This window comes from Chrysochloris asiatica, unplaced genomic scaffold, assembly GCF_000296735.1.
Source record: "Chrysochloris asiatica unplaced genomic scaffold, ChrAsi1.0 scaffold00135, whole genome shotgun sequence".
In the NCBI taxonomy this organism is placed as follows: Eukaryota; Metazoa; Chordata; class Mammalia; order Afrosoricida; family Chrysochloridae; genus Chrysochloris; species Chrysochloris asiatica.
Window position 1 is genome coordinate 8,956,902 of NW_006408653.1, and position 26,819 is coordinate 8,983,720.

At 38.1% G+C, this 26,819-nt stretch overlaps 1 protein-coding gene across 1 annotated transcript; it reads left to right on the forward strand.

Annotated features, from left to right (window-relative positions):
- The first annotated feature begins 11,676 nt into the window (after window positions 1-11,676).
- DNAJC19 (DnaJ (Hsp40) homolog, subfamily C, member 19) lies at window positions 11,677-19,065 on the forward strand. The gene is made up of 5 exons (XM_006869818.1): window positions 11,677-11,722; window positions 11,804-11,877; window positions 12,846-12,925; window positions 16,883-16,953; window positions 18,901-19,065. Exons 2-5 carry the CDS (start codon window positions 11,824-11,826, stop codon window positions 18,969-18,971), a joined length of 276 nt encoding a protein of 91 aa, XP_006869880.1. The 5' UTR covers window positions 11,677-11,722; window positions 11,804-11,823; the 3' UTR covers window positions 18,972-19,065.
- The last annotated feature ends 7,754 nt before the right edge of the window (window positions 19,066-26,819 follow it).

Consider the following 26,819-nt stretch of genomic DNA (forward strand, 5'->3'; position numbering starts at 1 on the left):
TGGATTTTCAAAGGCTCCAGTGTATTAATTTAATATGTATACCTGAATATTAAGATGAAAGCAATTTTCCATTAACTGCCAGTGGCCTCATTTGTTACACTCAGCCCTAGAGGGCCTCGAACCTCTGACTAGTCTTACACGGTCTGCAACAACAAAGGTGTAGACTGGGTTAAGGGATGCAAGCAAAGGATGGTTCAGTGCCCTATGTCTAGCAAGACAGTAGGAGCTAATGAAGCTTTATTGCCCTTTGATCTAAAGGTGCAAAGGTAGGCATAATTAACAGAGCACAGACACATATACACACACACAACAGGAGCTGTGTTCTTTAATGATGAACTCACACAGCCTAGGACAACCAGAAGAAAGGGAGATGGGGAAATAAAGTCCATGAATTCACTCTCCTGCCTTCTGATCTTCTTGCTGATCATAGGCCTAACTAAATCCCACATCAGAAGATAAGAAAGCCCATTGATAAAGTCTCTAAAGGTCAGCCTCCTAAATTTCTGTGCTCCTCTAGGATACAAAGCAAATGAGAACTGATAGAAGGTAGATTTGGAGAGGAAAACATAGTTAATCCATCAAAATATCCTTATGTGAAAAACAGAAGTTAATGTTACCTTATACAACCATCTGGGTATGGCATGGAATAATCTATACAAAGTGTTTAGGAAAATGTCTGTCATCATAGTTTTTAAAGAACTAGGGAACCACCTTCACTTGCCTGGTCTCATATTTTCAAGTTTAAATTTTTGTAGAGTGACAAGTTTCCAAACGTCAAGCAATGGACTGTGAATCTAATGGGTGTTCCAGCATTTTCTTTTTCTTTTTAAGAAACAGAAAGGACAAGTATGTATCTCATGAAGTAAGGATAAGTATTTTGTCATAAGACAGTCATTTTGTTGTTGTTTAGTGCCGTTGAGTTGGTTCCAACTCATAGCGATCTTGTAAGCATTTCTGAGGAGCCCTATACAAGGTCGTTATGGGTCAGAATCAAATCAACAGCACTTAACAACAACAACAATTTTACTCAGCATAATGTCCTCAAGGTTCATCCATGTTATGTGGAGGCTTGCAGCTTCCTTGTTATTCTTCAAGGTAGCATAATATTCCATTGTTAGTATATAACCATTCTTCCACTGATGGGTACTTAGGCTGTCTCCATTGTTTTGCTACTGTAAATAGTGCTGCTATGAACATTGGTGTGCATATATCTACTTGTGTCCTGGTTCGTGTTTCTTGTGGATATATACCAAGTAGAGGATTTGCTGGATCATAAGATACTTCTATTTGCAGCTTTCTGTGGAAGTGTCATACTGTTTTCCCTAGTGGTTGGACCATTTTGCATTCCCACCAGTAATGTAAGAGAGTCTGGTTCTCCACATCCTTGCCAGCATTTATTGTCCTCTGCTTTTTCGAACTTCACTGTTATTGCTGGTGAGAGATGATATGCATCTCTCTAAAGACATTAGTATGTTTGTTGGCTGCCCAAATGTCTTCCTGGGTGAAGTATCTGTTCATGTCCTGTGCCCATTTTTTAATTGGGTTATTAGTGTTTTTTCTTGTAGAGGTGTTGTAGTTTCCATTAGATTTTAGAAATTCGTCTCTTGTCTGATAAATCATTGCAAAATATTTTTTCCCATTGTGGGTTCCCTTTTTACTCTTTTGGTTTAATCCTTTTTTGCACATAAGTTTCTAATTTTCAGTATGTCCCAGTCATCTATTTTGTCTTCTTTTGTTTGTGCAATTTTCACAATGTTTGGTAGTCTGTGTGTGCCCTATATTAGAGTCCTTAAATTTGTCCCTATTTTTTCAATGATGACCTTTATAATTCTGGAATTCACATGTAGGTCCTTAAGCCATGCTGAATTAGTTTTTGTATATGGTGTGAGGTAAAGGTCTTGTTTCAATCTTTTACATATTGATTTCTAGTTCTGCCAGCACTATCTGTTGAAGAGACTTTCTCCTCTCCATTCAATGTACTTTGGCCCTTTATTAAAGATCAGTTGGCTGTATGTGGATGGGTTAATTTCTAGATTCTTGATTATGGTCCATTCATTTATATATCTTTCATTGTACCAGTACCAGGATGTTTTGACCACTGTAGGTAGCCATGTAGTAAATTTTGAAATCAGGGAGTGAGGAGCTTCCAACTTTGTTCTTCTTCTTAAGCAGTGCTTTGCTTATCCTGCGTCTCTTTCCTTTCCATATAAAGTTTGTAATAGTCTTTTCCATCTCTTTAAAGAATGTTGCTGGAATCTGGATTGGGATTGCATTATATGCGTAGATTGCTTTGGGTAATATTGACATTTTCATAATGTTAAGTCTTTCTATCCAGGAACATGGTATATTCTTCCATTTCTGTAAGTCTCTTTTGGTTTCTTGTAAGTGTTTTGTCATTTTCTTTGTATAGGTCCTTTGTTTCTCTAGTTACATTTATTCCTAAATATTTCACTTTGGAGTGGCTATTATAAATGCTATTGCTTTCCTAATTCCTTTTTCAGTGCTGTCATTATTAGTATAGAGGAATCCAACTGGTTTTTGTATGTTGATCTTGTATCTTGCCACTTTACTGAATCTTCCAATGAGTTTTAGTAGTTTTTTGTGTTTTTTTGCTGAGTCTTTGGGGTTTCCTACATATAAGATCACATTATCTGCAAATAGTGTTTTATTTCCTCTTTGCCAATTTGGGTGCCTTTAATTTCCCTATCTTGACTTATAGCTCTGGCTAAGACTTCCAACACAATATTAAATAGGACTGGTGATGAATGGCATCCTTGTCTGGTTCATATTCACAAAGGGAAGGCTCCATATGAGAGTGATGCTAGTTGTTGGTTTTGTATATATGCTCTTAACTATGTTGAGGAATTTCCCTTCAATTCCTACTTTGTTGAGTGTTTTCATCAAGAATGGATGTTGGATTTTGTCAAATGCCTTTCTGCATCAATCAATCAATATAATCATGTGATTCTTTTCCTTTTTTAAAAAAAAAATATATGGTGGATTACATTGATTGTTTTTCTAATATTGAACCATCCTTGCATCCCTGATATAAATCCCACTTGGTCATGATTTTTTTCTTTATTTATTCTTTTATTTTTGATGTGTTGTTGAATTCTTTTGGCTAGCTTTGTTCAGAATTTTTACATCAATGTTCATCAGGGATATTGGATTATAATTTTCTTTCTTACTGATGTCCTTCCCTGGTTTTGTTATGAGGGTTATTCTTGCTTCATCAAATGTATTAGGAAGTTTCCCATCCTCTTCTATATTCTGAATAATTTGAGTATAATTGGTGAAAGTTCTTTCCTGAATGTTTGGTAACACTCACCAGTGAAGCCATCTGGACCTGGACTTTTTTGGTTGGGAATTTCTTGATAATCTGATCATTTTTTTTTCCTTTGTTATAGGTCTGTTCAAATTTTCTACTTTGTTCTCTGTATGTTTAGGTAAGTCCTGCTTTTCTAAAAATGTATTCCTCTCCTTTAGATTTTCAAATTTGTTGGAGTACAACTCTTCATAATATTCTGTTATTATCCTTTTTATTTCTATTGGTTCTGCTGTGACACCACCCATGTGGTTTCTTATGCCTGTTATTTGTCTTTTCCCTCTTTTCTTTTGTTAGGTTTACCAATGGTTTGTCAATTTTATTAATCCTTTCGAAGAATCAGCTGCTTGTCCTGTTGACTCTTTCTATGGTTTTTCTGCTTTCTACCTCATTACTTTTGCTCTACTCTTTATTATTTCTTTTCTTCTGTTGACTGTAGGTTTACTTTGCTGGTCTGTTTCTAGCTGTTGAATATGTTGTGTTAATGTGTTGATTTTGGTTCTCTCTTCTTTTTGGATGTGTGCATTTATTGCAATAAATTGTCCTCTCAGCATTGCTTTTGCCGTGTCCCAAAGATTTTGGTATGTTGTGTTTTCATTTTTATTTGTTTCTAGGAACTTTGTGAATTTATGTTTTATTTCTTCTATGACCTAGATGCTTTTAAGCAGGGTGTTTATTAATCAGTTTCCATGTGTTTGACTTTATTTGCTTGGTCTTCCTATTGTTGATTTCTAATTTTATAGCATTGTGGAAATGAGAAGATACTTTGTAGTATTTTGATATTTGTAAATTTATGGAGGCTTGTTTTGTGGCCTAACACATGGTTTATTCTGGAGAATGTTCCATGTGCACTGGAAAAGAATATGTATTGTGCTGTTGTTGGGTTAAATGCTCTGTTCCAGTTGTCAGTTGTGTTGTTTAGTTCCTCTGTGTCTTTGTTGGGTTTCTTTCTAGTTGTTCTGCCCTTTTCTTGAGGGTGGGGGAGTGTCTACTCACTCAGGCATCTACTCTAGTCACCAGAGTGGAGGTGGGCAGACAGCAAGAGACCAATGAACAGAGAGAAAAAAAATGTTCACACCTTTATCGCCGATGATCAATCAGACCTGTAATGGGAGCGTTCCTGTGATCCTTCACCTGCTCCGTCACACCCAAGATAGCTGCTCTGGGAGCAGCTGGCAGCCACAGATCTGAAAACATCACCTTTTTTGCTTCTGTTAAAAATTCCACAAGCAGTAAGCCTTTGAACTTTCTAAATATTCCTTTCCATGTGGTTCAGAGTTCTGGGACTGTACCCCGACCTGTTGCATCTGGTATTCTGTATCATTGCTGGCATAAGTCTGCACTCCACTTTTCCCTAATTCGCCATTCCTTTTCTATAAACTTTCACTCAATTCACAATGTTGCTGTTGTTAAGTGCCGTTGAGTCGGTTCTGAATCATATTGACCATGTATAGGGTTTCCGAGAAGATGCTGGTGGATTTGAACCATCAACCTAAAGTTCAAAGAGATCTTGTGCTTTATTCTACAGTGCAATTCCAAGACTCCAATAAAAAAAAAATGTTTTTAAACCATCTTCCCACCATTGTCCAATCACATGTTGATTATTTCTTTTTAAAGCCTCGTCAGAGCACAATGAATGCCCGTATTTCTAGCAACATTCTATTCATAACTGTAAAAGTTTAATCTCAGCTCTCAATTCTTTCTGAACCATCTTAAAAATTGCTTATAATATCCATAATTCTACCAACAGTCTCTTCAAGACAATCTATGACCTTACTATGAAGCACATAAAAACACCTAGTCTTTACCCAATTCAAAAACCCCAAAACCACTTCCACATTTAGGTATTTGTTAGACCAAAACCCAACTCCTTCATTACTATATATATATATATATATATATATATAGTAATATATATATATATTTTTTTTTTAAGATAACATCAAGTCGGTTCCAACTTATTAGGAGCCTATGCACAACAGAACGTTATCCCCATTCCTGCGCCATCCTCACAATTATTGCTAAGCTTGAGCCCACTGCTGCTGGCACTGTGCAGCATTTTATCACATTGTTAGTCTTCCTCTTTTTTGCTGAACTTCCATTTTATCAAGCATGATGTCCTTCTCCAGATACTGGTCTGATAATATGTCCGAAGCCTGATAGATGAAGTCTCACCATCCTTGCTCTTAAGGAGCATTCTTTCAACACAGATTTGTCTGTTCTTCCGGCAGCCCATGGTACTTTTAATATTCTTCTCAAACACAATAACTCAAATGCAAAAAATCTTGTACAGCCTTCCTTTTTCATTGTCCAACTTTCACATATATATGACGCAACGGAAAACATAATGAGTTGGGCCAGGGAACCTGAGTGGTCAAGATGATGTTTTGTTCTTGAACACTTTAAAACAGGTCTTGCACAGACTAGATTTGCCTAACGCAATATGTCATTTGATTTCTTGATTACTGTTTATATGACTGCTGTTGTTGAACCAAGCAAAAGTCTTTGACTTCAATCTTTTCTCCATTCATCTTGATCTTATCTATTGGTTCAGTTATGAGGATCTTAGTTTTGTTTACATTGAGGTGCAACCCATACTCAAGACTATAGACTTTAATCTTCATCAGTAAGTGTTTTAGTCCTTTTTGCTTCTAGAATGCAAGGCTGAATCATCTGCATATCTCAAGTTGTTAATGAGTCTTCCTCCAAACCTGATGCCCCACTCTTCTTAACATAATTCAGTTTCTCTGGTGTGGTGCTGTAGGATCAGTATTGGACTGCAAATGACAAGGTTGGTAATTCAAATCCACCAGTTGCTCCTTGGGTCACTCTGAGTAGGGACCGACTCGATGGCACTTAACAACAACAACATACAGATTGAATAACTATGGTGAAAGAATTCATCCCTGGTGCACAACTTTCCTGATTTAAAACCATTTAGTATCTCCTTGTTCTATTCAAAGAACTGCTTCTTGGTCTATGTACAGGTTCCTCATGAACACAATTAAATGTTCTGAACAGCCATTCTTCACAATGTTATCCACAGCTTGTCAAGGTCCATACAGTCGGAAGCCTTTGCATAGTTAATAGACCACAAGTAAACATCTTTCTGTTAGTCTCTGCTATCAGACAAGATCCATCTGATGTCAGCAATGATATCCTTCATGGAATATGTCCTCTACTGAATTCAGCTTGAGTTTCTTGCAGTTCCCTGTTGATGTACTGTTGTAGCAGTTTTTTAATTATCTTCAGCAAAATTTTACTTGTATGTGGTATTAATGATGTCGTTAAATGATTTCCACATTCAATTGGTCACCTCTCTTTGGAATAGGCATAAATATGGATCTTTTCCAGTCAGTTGGCCAGGTAGCGGTCTTTCAAATTTTTTGACATAGATGAGTGAGTGCCATCAGTGCTGCATCAGTTTGTTGAAATTTTTCAATTTGTATTCCATCATTTCCTGGAGCCTCGTTTTTCACCAATGCCTTCAATGAGCTTGAACTTCTTCCTTCAGTATCATCGGTTCTTGACCATATTCTGCCTTTTGAAATGACAGAACATTGATCATTTCTTTTTTATATAGCTACTCTGTAGATGTCCCATCTTTCTGCATCAATATTTTCCCCATGGAATCCTTCAATAGTACAAGCCGAGGCTTGAATCTTTTCTTCAGCTCTTTCAGATTGAGAAATGCTGAGCATGTTCTTCCCTTTTGGTTTTCTAACTCCAAATCTTTGCACATTTCTTTATAATACTTAACTTTGTATTCTTGAGCTGCCCTTTGAAATATTCTGTTCAGCTCTTTCGCTTCTTCATATCAACCATTTGCTTTAGCATCTCTACACTGGAAAACAAGTTTCAGTTTCCTCTGACATCCATTTTCTTTCTTTCCTGACTTTTAAATGACCTTTGATTTTCTTCCTGTATGATGTTCTTGAAGTGATCTCACACCTCTTCTGATATTTAGTCATTAGTGCCTAATGCATCAAATTTGTTTTTTAAATGGTCTCTAAATTCAGGTAGGATTGTTCATGGTCATACTTTGGATCTTGTGAACTTGTTTAAATTTTCTTCAGCTTCACAATGAACTTGAATATGAGCAATTGATGGTCTGTTTCACAGTCTGCCCCTGGCCTGTTTTACATGATGATGCTGGGCTTCTCCGGAAGAGAAAATTGATGCTTTCTATTTCTGTGAAGATTTATAGCCTTGGAACCCTATACAGGTTCGCTATGAAATGAAACCAACAACACTGCACATATCCACCACTACCACCATTGAGCTTTTCCAACATTTCTTCTCACAGATTTAATCAATTTGGTGCCTGTGAATTCCATCTTGTGATATTCATGTGCATAATCATCTTTAATGTTTAAAAAGATATTTGCAATGAATAAGTCATTGGTCTTGCAAAATCTATCATATGATCCCCAGCATCATTTCTATTGCCAAGGCCATATTTTCCTGGTAGTGTAGGGGTTACGAATTGGGCTGCTAACCTCAAGGTCAGCAGTTCGAAACTACCAGCTGTTCCGCAGGAGAAAGTTGAGGCCTTCTGCTCCCGTAAAGATTTACAGCCTCAGAAACCTTGTACAGGGAACTGACTCCACAGCACACCGCCATCACCAATCCTTCCTCTTTGTTTTCAGTATTTGCATTCCAATGATTATTAATACATTTTGATTGTGTGTGTGTGTTTTTATCAATTTCAGATTGAAAAAGTTAGTAGAATTCTTCAGTTTCATCATTACTGACTTTAGTGGTTGCTGCATAAATTTGAATAATAGTGGTATTAACTGGTCTTCCTTGTGCATGTATGGACATTACCCTGTCACAGACAATTTGTATTTCAAGATAGATCTTGAATGCTCTTTCTAAAGATGAGTGCAATGCCATTCCTCTTTAATTTGTCATTCCCAGTACAGTAAGCCATATTATTGTCAAATTCAAAATGGTCACTATCAGTTCATTTGAGCTAATACCTAGGGTATCAATCTTTATGTGTTCCATTTCATTTTTGACAACTTCCCATTTTCCTAGATAGATACTTCATAGCATTCCATGTTCTAATTATTATTGGCTGTTAGAAGTTGTTTTTCCTCATTCTGTTTCCGTTAGTAAATGAAGGTTCTGAAAGCTTTACTCCATCATCACAGTCAACCTTATTTTGAGACGGCAGCTCTTCCCAGTCATATTTTGAGTGCCTTCAAACCTGTGGGGCTCATCTTCTGGCACTATATCTGATAATATTCTGGTGTTATTGATAATTTGTTCATCTTCAAGCACTGTATCTGACAACATCCTACTGCTATTCATGAGGTTGACTAAACATTCAGTAGTCCACCTCTCCATTTTCCTAGTCTGTTTTAGTCTGTAAGATCTGCTGAAACCTGTCCACCATGAGTAACCCTCTTGGTATTTCAAATATCAGTGGCATAGCTTGCAGCATCACAAGAACATGCAAGTCACCACAGTATGACATACTGACAGATGAGTGGTGGTTAGTTATCCAGTTCTGCAATAATAAAAATATACGACTGACTTTAACAGAAATTTATTTTCTCATAGTTTAGGAGGCTATAAGTACAAATCCAGAGAACTGACACAGGAGAAGACTGTTTCTTTACTATCTCTGGGGAAAGGTCCTTATCTCTTTACCACTTCTATTTCTTGATTACTTGGTGAACTTCACATAGTATCTAACTTCCCCACGGTGTGCTTCCTTGCTTCTAAGACTAATCTGTTCTTTTGTATCTCAAAAGTGATTGGTTTAAAATACACACTATATTGATATGACCTCATGTGCATAACAAATGGAATTATATGCACAGGTATGGTAGTGGTTGTGTGCCGTGGAGTTGGTTCTGACTCATAGCAACCATGTATAGAATTTCCGAGGTTGTAAATCTTTATGGGAGCAGACAGTCTCATCATTCTCCCAAGGAACAGCTGGTAATTTCAAATTGCTAACCTTGAGGATAGAAGCCCAACTCATAATCACTATGCTTCTTAAGCACAGGTATAGGGGTTAGCATTCCAACATACATTTTGCAAAGCAACCTGTACATTGACCAAGTGCAGTTATTTGGGAAAAAATGAGATACTGAAAGTATTGCATTAGGCAAATGTGCTGCACAAGACCTCTTTAAAATGTTCAAAAGCAAAGATGTCAGTTTGAGGACTAAGGTGCACCTGACCCAAGACATGATTATTTTTAATAGCCTCATATGCATGTGAAAGTTGGACAGGGAATAAGGAAGATCACAGAAGAATGGATGCATTTTGAATTACAGTTTGGGGAAGAATATTAAATGTACCACGGACTGCCAGAAGAAGAAACAATTCTTTGTTGGAAGAAGTACAGCCAGAATGCTCCTTAGAAGCCAAAATGGCTAGGCTTCATTTCTTATACTTCAGACATAATATCAGGAAGGATCAATCCCTGGAGAAGGACCTAATCCTTAGTAAACTGGAGGGTCAGCCCTTAAAAGGGAGACTCCCAATAAGATGGATTGGCACAGTGGCCGCAGCAATTGGCTCATGAGTAACAAAGGTTGTGAGGTTGGTGCCAGGCCGGCAGTGTTTCGTTCTGTTGGGCATAGGGTAGCTATGAGCTGGAATCGACTCTACAGCACCTAACAATACTGTAATCCCTGCAAGAGTCTGGTTTGTTCATTTTCACTTTTGCTATATTACCTCTTGCTACAAGAGTCCAAAGATTGGTTATGTATTGGGTTGCAATACATTTGACTGGCTTCATGGTGCAATTTGTTACTCCATATTTAGGGATATTCATTGTTTTGACAATGATAAGGTTCCTCGAAAACCCTATACAGGATTATGAGTCATAACCAACTCGATGGCACTTAAAAACAACTAAGAGAAATGTTGGCTACCTGAACCCACCTAGAGCCATGGCAGATCTAGCAATCCCTTTCGTATGGATCACAGCCAAGAAACCCTATAGAACCGTTCTGCTTTTTAACACATTGCATCGCCATGAGTCGGAATTAACTACTCCGTAAGGGATATGGGTTTTTTAGTTTTTGTTGGTTTGTTGTTGTTTTGACAATTATAAGCAAATTTAATGGAAAGGCTAGGTGCTGTGAGAAAAAAACTGAAAAAGAAAAACGGTAGTAGTAAGGCTGAACAGTATTTGCTCACATCTTTACCTGCAAGAATTTCCAAGTGCCCTCAATCCAGGAACAAAGGGGGAAAGGACCAAAAGCAGAAGACACAGAAAATTCTCACCCTTGAGCCCCATTAAGACGCGCTTCCTGGTCACCAACCAATCCTAAATCGTGTTCTGAGCCCGCCCACTGCTTGAGCGACCTTTCCTTGCTTCTCTTTACGGCAGTTTTCCAACTAGCTTTGCGTCTGCTGCTGTCGTTTTTTAAGGTTACTGGTGCTGCGACAGTTTGTATATGTCGGTGGAGAGCACGTCGCTTTCCGGTAGAGGCGTGGGGCGGAGGCCCGCTGCCTCTGGGCTGGTATGAGCTGTACACCTGGTGGAGGAAGAGTAGCCGAACTAGAGCCATGGTGAGTGCGGCCTCTGGCCTCGAAGGAGAAAATTAGCACTCTAGTGCGGAACTGAATCTGGGTTTATAGTCGCGGGATGTGACAACCTCGAGGCCTAAAACTGTTGGCTCATCTCGCTCGCTCGGGCCTTAATATCGTACCCTGCGAGGGTCTCTAGTCCCTGGCCTGCAGTTGATCCCCTCGCAGCCAACTAAGGTCTCTCACTGCCAGGGACTCGGAGATAGTGAAAAATGCTGTTGACTCTACCTGCCCTTCACCTTAACGCCCTTGTGGCCTTTGCTGCACTTCTCTCGCCGTCTTCTGAGACTCCTGTTGACATTGAGCTCTTCTCCCCGGATCCTGGACATCTTGAGTCCTTTCTCCTTTACCTTTGTTCTCGTGAGGTGACATGGTGCTAAAAGCGCTTAGGAAGACGAGCGCCCTAGTTAAGCGCACGTTTATCTTTGAAAATGTCTTATCAGAATTTTACAGGAACAATCTGTGATCGCCTCTAATACAAGTCTATTTCCACTGCTTTGGATTCAACTTTTCTGTGACTTCGTTTACCCAGGGATGAAAGAGAACATTTCAAAGGGAGGGGAGTCATCCTTTTCTCTATTTCGCAAGGAAATAAATCGACTTGCCCTTTTTGTTCCTAGTGAAAATCCCCACGAGCAGTGGATTGAAAGAATCATTGGGCAGAATATTTTCACCTTAAAAGTTGTTTCTCCCATTGTACTGGAACTTGTAATGAGTTGGGGATGGGAGACCGGGCTTAATAGATAAGATGGAGAGAAGTAAATATTTACTCTTCTTCACTTTGCCAGGCCAGTACAGTGGTAGCAGTTGGATTGACCATTGCTGCTGCAGGATTTGCAGGTTTGTTTGTGGTTTGCCGGTAAAAGTGAAGTGGGGAGATTGGAATTTGTTTATTTATTTGTTTTTTGCTTTTGTTTTTAGGCCGTTATGTTTTGCAAGCCATGAAGCATATGGAACCTCAAGTAAAACAAGTTTTTCAAAGTCTACCAAAATCTGTAAGACTTACTAAACTTTTGAGCTAATTCTTTGTTGAGGAGAGTAAATTTTCAAACATATATGAGGTTCTTTTGTTTGGCCTCATAGCTCTGTTTTCACAAGAAGTCTGAGCATGGTAATGAGCCTATCCTCAGAAATTCAATGTTATGTGACAGTATCTGGGGGGAGGTGTTGCCATCTCTAGTATCAAGTGGCATATCATGTTTACTCCAGCATCATTGTGTTTACATTCTCACCCTCCCTCCTTGCTCTGTATCAACAGCACAGTTCTATAGGGATCTGAAGTGATCTATTCTTATTTTGTGACCTTGGCACACTCCTAAACTTGTTGATTGATACTTGCAAGTAGACTTTGGAGTGTGACTGGATGTGATGATGATACTGGAGTGCATTCTGTGGTCACATTTCCAGGTGACATCCTGTTCTGTATTACATATTTTTGTGTGTGATTGAATATGAGAGAGTAGGACGATAGTATACTTTACCAGATTTCTGACATAACATGATCAGAGGGCCTGATTGCATAATTGTGTTTTATTAGTTGCCTTGAGCCTCATGATGTCCATAAGCCACTTGCCCATGTAGACTTCTAAGTCCTCTTTTTGAGGCACTACTTGTTTTAAAATATATTCTCATATTCTGAGAAATTTTTACCTAGACCATGGCTAACTCTGCTCCTGAAAAACTGACTTTGAGTTACTGTTCAATTGTCTTACGTTTCCAAGACAGGTTAGTTTCTCTAGAAAAGGGGACTGTTGAAAGTATTATTTGTTGCTACTTGTCGCTATGGGTCGGAACCGACTCGACGGCACTTAACAACAACAACTTGTAAAGTGAAAATAATTACATGGGAAAGTTCTCTAAAATTACTTCTTCTATTGGTTTTGTGAACATTTACAAACATTTTCTTATCTACTTTTCAATTTACTTTATTAATGTGACCTTACTAATGTATTTTCTCTTTCAGGCTTTCAGTGGTGGATATTACAGAGGTGGATTTGAACACAAAATGACAAAACGGGAAGCAGCATTAATATTGGGTGTAAGGTATAATAATTTCAAATATTAAAAAAAAAATTCTACAACTCTAGAGATATGAAGAAATGTAAGAAAGGCCTTCTCCCTTAATTATTGTTGTTGTTAGGTGCCATTGAGTTGGTACCCACTTACAGCGACCACAGAATGAAACACTTCCTGATCCTGGGCCAATCTAACAATTGTTGCTATGCTTGAGCCCATTGATGCTGCCACTGTGCCAATCCATCTCATTGGGGGCCTTCTTTTCCTCTGATCCTCCATTATACCAAACATGATAACTTCTTTGAGTGACTGATCCCTCTTGACAATGTGTCTAAAGTATGGAAGACAAAGTCTGATCATCCTGGCCTCCAAGGAGCACTCTGGCTGTACTTCTTCCAACACAGAGCTGTTGTTTTTTAGCAGTAGTCCATGGTACTTTCAATATTCTCCTCCAACAAACAACACAACTCAGATGCATCAATTCTTCTACAGTCTTCTTATTCACTATCCAAATTTTACATGCATATGAGGTTATTGAAATTACCATGGCTTGGGTCAGGCATACCTTAGTCCTCAAACTGACATCTTTGCTCTTCAACACTTAAAGAGGTCTTGTGCAACAGATATGCCCAGTGCAGTATGTCATTTGTTTTCTTGACAGTTGCTTTCATGAGTGGACATGGTTGTGACAAGCAAAATGAAGTCACAACTTCAGTCTTTTCTCCATTCATATGGAGGTTATTTATTGGTCCAGTGGTGAGGATTTTTGTTTTCTTAACATTGAGGTATAACTCATACTGAAGGCTGGTCTTTGATCTTCATCAATAATTATTTTAAGTCCTCTTGAATTTCAACAAGCAAGGTAAGTATCATCTGCATATCATAGGTTGTTAATGAGCCTTCCTCCAATCCTGATACCGTTTTTCTTCATATAATCCAGCTTCTCTGATTATTTGTTCAGCATACAGATTGAATAAATATGGTGAAAGAATACAACCCTGGCCTTTCCTAATTTTAAACCATTCGGCATTCTACTGTTCTATTCAAACAACTGCCTCTTAGTCTATGTACAGGTTCCTCGTGAACACAATTAAGTGTTCCGAAATACTCATACTTCATAATGTTGTCCATAGCTTGTCATGATCCACACAATTGAAAGCCTTTGCGTAGTCAATACAGCACAAGTAAATGTCTTTCTGGTATTCTCTGCTTTCAACCAAGAGCCATCTGACGTCAACAGTGATACTACTCGTTCCACGTCCTCTTCTGAAACTAACTTGAAACTCTGGAAGTTCTGTCAGTGTATGATTGCAGCCGTTTCTATATTACCTTGATAAAAATTTACTCGCATGGGTTATCAATGGTACTCTGATGATTTCCGCATTCTGTTGGGCCCCTTATCTTTGGAATGGGCACAAATATAGATCTCTTCTAGTCAGTTGGCCAAGTTTTCTTCCACGTTTCTTGGCATAGATGAGTTAGTGCTTTGAAAGGTTTCAATTTTTGTTCCATCAATTCAAAGTGCCTTGTTCTTTGCCAATGACTTCAGTGCATCTTGAAATGGTTGAACCATTTCCTTTTTGTCTCTGTATTGCTTCCATCTTCTTTTAATGCTTTCTTCATCATTCAGTATTTTGCCCACAGAATCCTTCAATACGGCAAGTTGAGGTTTGAATGTTTTAGGTTTTTCAGTTCCCCCAGCTTGAGAAATGCTGAGCATGTTCTTCCCTTTTGGTTTTCTAACTTCAGGTCTTTGCATATTTTGTTATATTTGACTTTTTTTTGAGCTGACAGTTGAAATGTTCTGTTCAGCTCGTGCACCTCCTCACTTCTTTCATTTGCTTTAGCATCTCTGTGCTGGAGAGCAAGTTTCAGAATCTCTTCTGACATCCACTTTGGTCTTTTCCTTAATTCTTACCTTCTCAGTGACCTTTTACTTTTCTTCATGTATGATGTTCTTGATGTCATCTCCTAACTTTTCTGGTCTTTGGTCTTTAGTGTCTAATGCATCAAATCTGTTCTTCAGATGATTTCTGACCTCAGGTGGGATATATTCAGGATCATATTTTGGCCCTCATTGACTTATTTTCATTTGCTTCAGCTTCAGTTTGAATTTTCATATGAGCAATTGATAGTTCCACAATCTGCCCCTGGCCTTGTTTTGGCTGATGCTATGGAGCTTTTCCACCATCTCTTTCCACAGACGTAGTCAATTTGATTTCTGTGTATTCCATGTGTATAGTTGTCTTTTATACAGTTTTTAAAAAGTATTTGCAATGAAGAATTCATGGGTCTTGCAAAATTCTATCATGCGATCTCCAGCATCATTTCTATCACCAAGCCGTATTTTCCAACTACTGATCCTTCCTCTGTTTCCAACCTTTGCATTCCAATTGCTAGTAATGATCAAACATCTTGAATGCATGTTTGATCAACTACGTACCAAATAAGTTGGTAGAATTCAGTTTCATCGTCACTGGCTTAATGGTTGGTGCATAAATTTGGATAATAGTCCTCCTTATAGGCTAAATGAGTCCTGGTGTGGTGCTGTGGGTTAATGCACCAGACTGCAAAGCCGTTTGAACTGCAAGTTGGCAGTTCAAGCTCACCAGTCACTCCTAGGAAACCCTATACAGGGTCACTATGGGTTGGAATCCACTCAACGGCACTTAACAACAACATAGGCATAATGGATATTATCCTATCACAAACAACATTGTACCTCATGACTGCTGTTGATATGTTCTCTTTGATGATGAATGTGATGTCATTCCTCATTAATTTGTCATTCCCAGCATAGTAAGTCATGTGATTGTCAGATTTTAAATGGCCTATACCCGTCCATTTCAGCTCACTAATGCCTAGGATATCGAACTTGATACGTTCAGTTTTATTTTTGACAATTTCCAATTTTCCTAGATTCATACTTCATACATGCCATGTTCTGATTATTAATGGATTTTTAGAGCTATTTCTCATTCAGTTGTGCCTCGTCAGCAAAGGTCCCAAGGGCTTTACTCCATTCATGTCATCACAGTCAACTCTAGTTTGAGGAGGCAGCTCTTCCCTGGTTATATTTTAAGTGCCTTCCAACCTGAGGAGCTCATCTTCTGGCACTTTATCTGTCATTATTCTGATGCTCTTCATCACGTTTCAATATTCAGTAATCCAGTGCTGACAGTGTTCCACTGCTATTCATAGTCTTCAGTGACTAAATATTTGGAAGTAGTTCGCCTGTCTTTCTTCCAAGTCTTTCTTCGTGTGGAAGCTCATCTGAAACCTGTCCACTGTGGGTGACCTTGCTGATATTAATTAAAATATCGGTAGCATAGCTTCCAGAATCATAGCAACACACAAGCCACTGCAGTGTGACACACTGACAGACGAATGATGGCTCTCCTTAATTAGTGAAAGTTAATGGGGGTTTGTTGTCCCCAAAAGATTGGCAGTATCAATTCTAGTCAGTTTCACCTACAGTTACTTCCTTCCATGTACTTTTTAAAGATTAGCACTAACACTTTCAGATAATCACAGTACTCAATATTTTCTATAACTGATAAGCATATTCTGTGGTGAAATTCTGCTTTCATTTCTAAATACTAAGCATATTTCCCTTTTCCATAAAAAGACTCTTGTAATGAATATTACAAGTTCAAGTAACTTTTTAAGAAGAGCTTTTCAAAGGAGACCTGGTAGCACAGTTTGAGCACTAGGTTGGTAACCCCAGGGTTGGCAGTTGAAATCTACCAGCCATTCCACAGGAGGATGCTGTCTCCTCTTGTACAGATTTACACTCTCAGAAACCCTCTGGAGTTCTATTTTGTGAGTCAGAATCAACTTGACAGCCGTAGGTTGCTTTTCTAAGTAGCATTTAGTTCTGATTCAGAATATTCTTTTGTGGTAGAAAAGGCTCTTACAAACAATTTTTCAATGTGACTGAGAAAACAGATTGAAGTAGACAATACTTTTTTTTTTTTTAATTAGCCCTACTGCCAATAAAGGAAAAATAAGAGATGCTCATCGACGAATCATGCTCTTAAATCACCCAGATAAGGGTAAGTATTATGTATGTTGGAATGTATACTTGTTATTAATAGAATAACTTTATATCTAATTCTTGGTAGTCATTATAAGAAAAATGCCTAAATATCTATGTGAACACTGTCTCAAGAAGTAAATGCATTTGTTTTTGGTATCATAAAAGAATAAATGCTAAATGACAATTTTATTTACATAATAATGATCAGATTTAATAATTGCTATAGTTTGGAAGATAGTGATAAGCATTAACAATGCTTTAAGATATGCAGTTATAAGAAAATGTGATTTATAGTATTGACAAAGTCCTAAGCTTTGCTATATCTGTTTTCTATGTTGTTGTTGTTAAGTGCCATTTAGTAGGTTCCAACCCATAGCGACCCTATATAAGGTTTCCAAGGAGCAACTGGTGAGCTTGAACCGCCGACCTTGCAGTTCAAACGGCTTTGCAGTCTGGCACATTAACCCACAGCGCCACACCTAATTAAATTAAATCTAAATCATAATTAAATTTAAAATGTAATTCTGCCTCCCTTTACTGGACTACTCATTGGGTTGGTAGTTAATTCAAATCCACCAACTGTTCCATGGGAGAAAGATGAGGCTTTCTGCTGCTATAAAGATTTATAGCTTTGGAAACCTATGTGTAAGTCCTGGTGTGGCACTGTGGTCAGACAAAGTTGTCTGAATTGCAAGGTCAGTGGTTCAAGCTCACCAGCTGCTCCTTGGAAACCCTATACAGGGTCACTATGGGTCGGAACCGACTGGACGGCACATAACAACATGTCAGAACTGACTCACGGGTACTTAACAGCAGCATTAGACCCTTTGAACTAAAAGGCTACTTAATCAGAAATCTGTAGGGATATCATTTATTTCTGGTGCATGTATAAGCAGCTTAACAGTTTTCTACCTTCCTTGGTTGTGCTAAAAGAAAGCTGAGTACCAAAATACAAGAGTACCTCAAAAACTTTTGTGTAAAAATTTCATTATCTTTTAATGCCATTTCCCATTCCCTCTTGAAATTGAAACCACACAAAATATTCCAGGGCTCAAACTGTTACTTCTACTAGAGAGTCTTAAAAGAGAGTTTTGACACGTTAAAGGATTATAATTGTATGGAGCTCTGGTAGCGTAGTGGTTACGAATCGGGCTGCTAACCTGAGGGTCAGCAGTTTGAAGCTACGAGCTGTTCGTGGCAGAAAGATGAGGCTTTCTGCTCCCGTAGATTTACAGCCTCGGAAACCCCGTACACCCGCTATGAGTGGGAACACGGCACGTAACAACAACAGTTGTTTGGTAATCTGACTTCTCTGCCTCGTATACAAACTTTAGCTAGAGAACTTCTGATTCAGTAGTCAAGAATGGGTTCATAAAACTGCATTTCTACGTGACACACCCTATCTGATTGGAGACCACACTTTGAAAATGCTTTAGTAAGGATGCAGATTAGTAGGGTGACATCATTAAAGGAAAATTTACCAGAGAAAACAAACTATAAAGGACAGAAAAAAGATCTAAAGCAAACAGGAAACTTTCCAACAAAGAGTTAAGAAATCTCTGAGAATATCATGGTTTTAAAATAACATGGTACTAGTAAGTTAGTTCTGATTCATGACATAGAATCACCATGACTAGGATAATTTACACTGTTTTCAAATTACGTAAGTATGTGTTTTCTTAATCCTGTTTTGATACTTTTTTTAAGGTTTGGAAAAATGTAATTTTTTAAAGAAGTCTTTTTTTCATGTTTGACAAATAGGAAAGGGCTTCAAAAAGTTTGTGGAAATGGAATTAAAAGGTAATGGAATTTTTCCAGAAACTTTTAGAAGCCCCATCATCTATTAACATTTTTACTATAGCTTCACCTCTAGTCAAAGTATAGGGATCCTTGAAACAAGAGCATCTTTTAACCAAGCAAAAAGAATCTCTCTTGTAACGATTTCTTTTCTTTCTTCCTATAGGAGGATCTCCTTATATAGCAGCCAAAATCAATGAAGCTAAAGATTTACTAGAAGGTCAAGCTAAAAAGTGAAGTAAATATATGCTGAATTTTTTAAAGCATCTACTAGTTTATTATGTATACAAGCCTGACTTTTTATAATAAAATGCCTCAAAACTTTGATTTTTAAAAAATAATTTTGCAAAAGCCAACTCAAAGCCTCGGTATAATTTTATTTAAATTTGAGAATTTTAAGTAAGATTATTGACTAGCTTAGAATATTTGGAGATCGTTATTTATACATGTGTAACATTTGAATAGAAATATTACTCATTTAACAAATTTGGCACCTATTATTATGCACTCTTAGATGTAAAGTGAACATGATAGTCCCCATTCTCCAGAACCTCCTGTCTAATGGGAGATTGACAGATAGTGTTAAATAAAGTACATTGTAATGCTATAAAATTAGAATAAGTCATTATAATAAGGACTACTTGGGCAGAAAGGCTATTTAAGGTCTAAAACAGCACATTTTTAAAAACATAGGCCTGCCTATGTGGAATATTGTATTTAGCCACTCTGACCTAAGAAATTAACCCAGGTATGAGTATAGTATTACTGGCAGAACTCAACTATATGCATTAAAAATTATATAACAGTATGAAAAGACTTGAAAATACAGGTCTCGTTTTTAATCAAAGTAATTCCAATTAGTCCCTTCAAGATATTCATCAATTATAAATTGTTCCTTTAATTGGGTTATATTTTGACAAGTTTTACAGATGTTATCACTAATCTTAATACCTACACTTACTCCTTACTTATCTCATTATCTGATGTTTCCTATTATGACAATAATAAAAAAATCTATTTTTCACATTAACATTATATGTCTAGCAATAAGGGAAGCCAAGGGGCAAAACAAGTAACTGACTGTAATGATTACGTGCCAACTTGGCTGGGCCATGATTCTCAGTGGTTTGGCAGTTAGGTAATGATGTAATTATCCTCCATTTTTACTTAATTCAGATTTTTGCGTGATAACCTGGTCTTTGAGACCTAATCATATGTGGAGAATTGCATGCAGTATCAATACTGACCCATGTTGTTATTAAGGGCCATTGTGTCAGTTCTAACTCATTGTAACCCTTTGTAGTTTCTAAGGGAGTGATGGTGGGTCTGAACCACTGACCTTATGGTTAGCAGTCTAGTACTTATCCTACAGTGCCAAAATACTCAGTTTGGATTCTTAAAAATATACACAGTAATAAATTTAAATGACATTTGAAGGCAAATGGCTTACAACTAGTTTAACAGCATATAGTGTTTCATAATAATCTTAACCGGAAAACCTTCAAGTTGATTGCAACTCTTAGCGACCCTGTGGGGTACAATAGAATTTGCCTTGTATGATTTCTAAGGCTGCAATCTCTACAGAAACCCACTGCTACATATTTCTCCTCTGGAGCAACTTTGTGGATTCAAACAATTGACCTTTTGGTTAGCAACCAAGCCGCTTAGCCGTTACATTACCAGGTATCCCCCTATATCTTAACCAAACGACCTGGATAAAATCTGATGTAAATTCTGTGGCCACTAATAGAGTTGTTTATATCATATAGCTCTAAGGTAAGTAAGTTATACCTACATGGTATGGCACTATAGGATAAGCACTGGACTGCTAACCACAAGATTGGCTATTCAAACCCACCAGATGCTCCTTGGAAACGCTATACAGGGTTGCTATTGAGTCAGAATAAACTCGTTAGCTCCTGACAACCACCACCTAAGGTAAACTTTCATAAATTTTGAAAGTTCTCAATTAGTAATGGGAAATAGCTATAACAGAGGTAATCATATTTGGTGTTGGAGTATTTATAGATTTTGGTTTAAAAGTAGGAAAGTTGTATGCCAGGGTTATATTCTTTCACCGTCTGAATGCTGAGCAAACAATCAGAGAAGCTGGATGATATGAAGAAAAATGCGGCATCAGGATTTGAGGAAAAACGCAGTATCGACCTACAGTATGCAGATGATAGAACCTTGCTTGCTGAAAGCCTTGAGGACTTAAAATACTTGATAAAGATCAAAGACCATAGCCTTCAGTATGGGTTGCATTGCAATGTACAGAAATCCTCACCTCTAAACCATCTAAGTAGGGAAAATACTGAGGTTGTCAGAGACTTCACTTTGCATGGATCAACCATCAACACTCATGGAAGCAGCAGTCAAGAAATCAAACAATGTAATGTATTAGGCAAATCTGCTGCACAAGACCTTTAAGGTGTTCAAGAACAAAATGTCAGTTTGAGGACTAAGGTTCTCCTGACCCAAGTCATGGTGATATGCATGTTAAAGGTTGACAGTGAATAAGGAAGAAAGTAGAAGAATTAATATATTTTGAGTATGGTGTTAGAGAATATTAAAAGTACCATGGACTGCCAAAAGAACAAACCAATGTGTTGGAAGAAGTACGACCAGAATGCTCCTTGGAAGTTAGCATGGCTAGATTTCATTTTTCATATTTTGGGCATATTATCAGGAGGGTCCGTTCCCTGGAGAAAGAGGGTCAGAAAGACCCTCAAAGAGATGGATTGGCACAGTAGCAAGAACAGTGGTCTCAAGAATATCAAGTAGCTATTGTGATAATGGAGCAGGACGAGGCGGTGTTTCGTTCTGTTGTACATAGGGCTGCTGGGGGTTAGAAATGACTTGATGGCACCTAACAGGTTTTATTTACCCTTTGGTTTATTTACTGTCCTGTTCCCTTTTTTAAAATTTCTGATCAAGTCTGTTGTGATTTAGATGAAGACAAACCAGCCATGTCTTTTATGTACGAAAAATCTCCTTCCTGGGAAAAACTTCATATAGTAGATGTAAATACTTGTGCATGTTTAATGCAAATAGAGTATCTATTTTAAGACATGTATTAAGACAAGGAACCATTTTATTAGTAAAGAGCACAGCAGAGCACATTTTTCTTTTACATTGGTGGTGGTAGTGGTGATGTATATGTGCTGTGTAATCAGTTCTGATTCATAGCGACCCTGTATTGGGTTTCCGAGGCAATAAATCTTTATGGGAGCAGAAAGCCTCTTTAAACTGCTGACCTTGAGATTAGCAGTCTAATTCTTAACCACTACACTATCAGAGCTCCTTTTACATTGCTAAGTGCCATCAAGTGGACTCCAACCCATAGCGACCCTGTATAGGGTTTCCAAGGAGCCACCAACCTTGCAGTTCAAACAACTTTGCAGTTTGATGCATTAGCCTACAGCACCACACCTTTTTACATTAGTCAGTTTTATTTTCTTTAGGCTTGCCTTTTTTAAGTAGAACACAGAATCCGTATTTCATTGAAGGCTTAACCTAACATTTCTCTTATGAAAATAACGTTATCTGCATTAGATCATTGGGTAATATATGCCAGGTGATCTAAAAAAAAAAAAGCCTCTATCCTTTAATGTAAGGAACTCTGGTAGCGTAGTGGTTATGAATCGGGCTGCAAACCGCAAGGTCAGCAGTTCGAAACTACCAGCTGCTCCTGCTCCGCGGGAGAAAGATGAGGCTTTCTGCTCCCGTAAAGATTTACAGTCTCAGAAACCCTGCACAGGGTCGCTATGAGTCGGACCCGACTCCAAGGCTCTTAACAACAACAATATCCTTTTAATGTGGAGTCCTGGCTTGGCACTTCAGGATAGTGCTCTGGACTGCAAGGTCAATTTGAACTGCACGGTCAGCATTTCAAACCCACCAGCCGCTCCTCAGAAACCCTATACAGGGTCGCTATGGGTTGGAAAAAACTGGATGACACTTAACGTGTAAGCATTGTTCTATGCATTGTCCTGTCAATAAATCAACTACTTATTATATTGCAAGTGAAGAAAATGAAGTTTATGGAGGTTAAGTAACTTGTCCAGGGCTACATACATGCTGAATGAGAAAAGTAAGAATGAACCCTCGTCTTAGCTCCACAGTTCCATATGTTTAACCTCTGTTCTGTGTACCTTTCAGTTCACCAAGATGTTCTCCTTGGTGATGCTGAAATGTGACTCTGGTAACTTGTCATTACACATTTCGCTTAGACCAGTTGTTATAACCAGTTATAAAGATGGTCATTGCTTACATAGAAATACACAAAGTTGAATCCACCACTAATGAGTAAGAGGTACAGGATTCAGTAATGCAACATTTCTTCCATATTTTATGAGGGAACTAAACATCTTAGCAGTGGTTTCCAAGGTTATACAGCTAGTAAAATTAGAAGCCCTGAAAGGAGCTTTGGTAGCACAGTGGTTACAAATAGGACTGTTAACCTCAAGGTCAGCAGTTTGAAACTACCAGTTGTTCCATGAGAGAAAGAGACGGCTTTCTGCTCCTGTAAAGATTTAAAGCCTCGGAAACCCTATGCTTGGTCGCTATGAGTCGGAATCGACTCCACGGCACATAACAACAGTCTTCTCCAGTTCACTGCCTTCATTTGTAATTTGGTTCTAAGTATTAATAGATACGTATAATACCTTGGCTTTCCTGTTGGTGAAAATGGGTTATAATGTGTGGTCTTGGAATTAAATATCTTCTTTATGTTTTAAGCAAGATTCTCTTTCATAGTATTTTCCAATTCTTGGAATTACCTATGCCAACCCAAACCCACTACCATGGAGTCTATTCAGACTCCTAGAAACCCTGCATCATAGGCTTTCTAAGGCTGCAGATCTTTGTAGAAGCAGACTGCCTTACTTTCTGCCATATAAAGTAAGTTGTTGTTGTTAAGTACCGTCGAGTCAGTTCTGACCCATAGCGACCCTGTACAGGGTTTCTGAGGGTGTAAATCTTTAGAAAGTAAGTAGTGGGTTCTAAAGAGAAGCAAGGAGGGTAGTAGGATAGCTAGAAGCAAAATCATTCAGAACTTGGAAAAATTGAGTAACAAAATTACTAACATAAGGACAAAACCCTTGAACCATTCCACAGTGAAAGCTACATTTATATTCAGCATGGTTTTCTACCATGCCCTATCTTAAAACCTTACATCAAAAATACTTTAAAAATCCATGCATTCAAAAGTCTTCATGTAAAGGATTAATTAAGTTGTTTAAGTTTTAATACTTTAGGTTAGACCAGCTACATTGCTTTAATTACTGAGGATTTATAAGGTGTGCTCTGTTGACAGTAACCTGTAAATGTTGACTATGTTAGTAACTACAATTAAAAATTAGAACTTGGCTCCAAAACTTTAGGACAGAAAAAAAAAAATCTATAAATTTTATGTCAATAAAATGCTGTAGACTTTGAGGTAAGTTAAGGACCCGAAGGTCAATTTCAACCACGTGGTTGGCAGTTCAAACTCACCAGCTGCTCCTTGGATTGCTATGAGTCAGAACCAATTTGACTATATACTCAGTAACAATGAATCCTAAACTGAGAGTAACCTAGAGCACCAGGAAACTGAAATGATTCAGGCTTTGCTTTTGTTGCTGCACTATCATTTAAGAGCCTAATGTTAAGGTATAATCTGGAACCTGTTAACACTGCCACCTTAAGTGCTATTTCACTTAATGGGATGTCAAATAGGTTTCTATATTTTTCTTCATAATAAAAACAAGTTGGAAAAGGTTGACATAAGGTGCTCCATAAAGTTCATGGAAAAGTTCCTTTTTTCCATAAACTTTTTTGACGCCCCCTTATGTGAAAGGCCAGGAAATTAAGTATAAATTTGCTTTATAAAAACAATTGTTGCATATTGTCTGTAAATATGTTTAAAGGAACATTTTACAATTAATACATTAAGTTGTTAGTGCCGTGGCGTCAGTTCTGACTCATAGCGACCCTGTACAGGGTTTTCTGAGGCTGTAAATCTTTATGGGAGCAGAAAGCCTCATCTTTTTCCCGCGGAACAGCTGGTAGTTTCGAACTGCTGACCCTGTGATTAGCAGCCCAATTCGTAACCACTACGCTATCAGAGCTCCTTCAATCCATTAAGTAGAAAGGTGTAAACGTTGCAGAAAATACCCATGTAATTTTACCAAAAACAGAACATACCAATCACTGAAAATCCACAAAGAAACTTGAGACACTATTAAGATCGTGGAGTCCTGGTGTAGCTTTGTAGGATTAACACTGGACTGCTAACCAAAAACCTACCAGCTGCTCCTTGGAAGCCCTATACAGTCGCTAGGACTTAGAACCCACTTGATGGCACACACTTAAGGTGTTATGTATTATAGGGGCTGTAGAGCTGAGGAAAATCAGTGAAAACTATTTGTTCTTATACTTCTTTCTATGTAACTATGTTACATACAACCTGGTTGGCAATGATTGGGATGGACACAGGTATATAAAACAAAATTTTAGTTTTGCACACTTACTGAGAATGCTGGGTAATATAGTTAAATATTCTGGCTCCTATATGACTCAAGTTCTATTAATATTGCAAGTGCCCTTAGAATCCCAGCCTAACCTTCTCTGTTTAGAGAAAATATGGAACCACAGAAAATAAACTAGTAGAACTAAGATTAAAAAAACCAAACTCACTGTCAAGTTGATTTCAACTTTTAAAGCAGTTCTGTATTGGGTTTTCAAAGCTGTAAATCTTTATGGTAGCAGAAAGCCTCATCTTTTTTCCGCTTAGCTGGTGGGTGTGAACTGTGTAAGGTTAGCAGTTTAGTACTTATCCTGCAATGCCCCCACAGCTACCTTACAGCTAAGATGAAGACTCCCAATTCTGACTTTTAACTACATCTTTTTGAATTATCAAAGGAAAGAGAAATGAAATTGCACTACATTCTCCAATGGTATCTTTGTGCACCTTATTTCAGTATTTCAAATACAAGATACCAGTTTATCAGTCCACCACTTGTCATATCAGTTTGTTATACTGTGGTGGCTTGTGTGTTGCTGTGATGCTGGAAGCCATTCCACTGGTATTTTTTAAGTACCAGCTGGGTGACAACCTGAGTCCTGATGTGGCGCAGGAAAATGCAGTGGACCACAAGGTCAGTGGTTCAAACCCACCAGCCACTCTTTGGTAACTCTATGCAGGGTCACTATGAATGAGAATCAACTTGTTGCCACTTAACAGAGTAACAACCTTGCTTGCTAGAAGTGAAGAGAGCAAATACTTAATGATGCAGGTTAAAGACTACAGCTTTCAATAATGGATAGTGCCTCAAAATAAAGAAAACAAAGGCCCTCACAACTGGACTAATAGCATCAGACTTCATCCTGTTTGGACCCACCATTAACACTCATGAAAGCAGCAGTCAAGAAATTAAAAGGCAAATCTGCTTTTCAAAACGCCTCTGTATAAAGTTTTGAACAACACAGACATGTAAGAACTAAGGTGGAACTGACCCAAGCCATGGTATTACTAGGGCTCCATACGATAAGCACAGGACTGCAAACCACAAGGTCGGTAGTTAGAGCCCAACAGCTGCTCCATGGAAGAATAAGCCTACTACTCCCACATATTATTTCAAGCTTCTGGTGCCCTATGTTATGTGCCATGGATTCAGTTCTGACTCAGTGTCCCTGTATAGGGATTCTGAGAAGCAACTGTTTTGAGTTTGATCTGCAGATCTTGCAGTCCAGTGCTTTATTCCACAGCGCCACACTAGGACACCTTGATGATACCCATATTAAGTGCCCTTGAATCAATTCCGACTCCTAAGGTAGTTTACAAGGAATGGCTGGTGGGTTTGAACTGCTGACCTTGCAGTCCAGTGCTGTTATTTTAATGTTGAGTTAGTTCCAACCCATAGTGACCCTGTATAGGGCTTCCGAGGAGCAACTGGTGAGCTTTAACAGTCGACCTTGCAGTTCAAACCAACTTTGCAGTCAAGCGCATTAACCCACAATCACACCAGGACTCCTGATATCCAAACACAAGGTCATTACTAATTGGAACTGACTTCATGGCACTAACATATGCATATTAAAGAT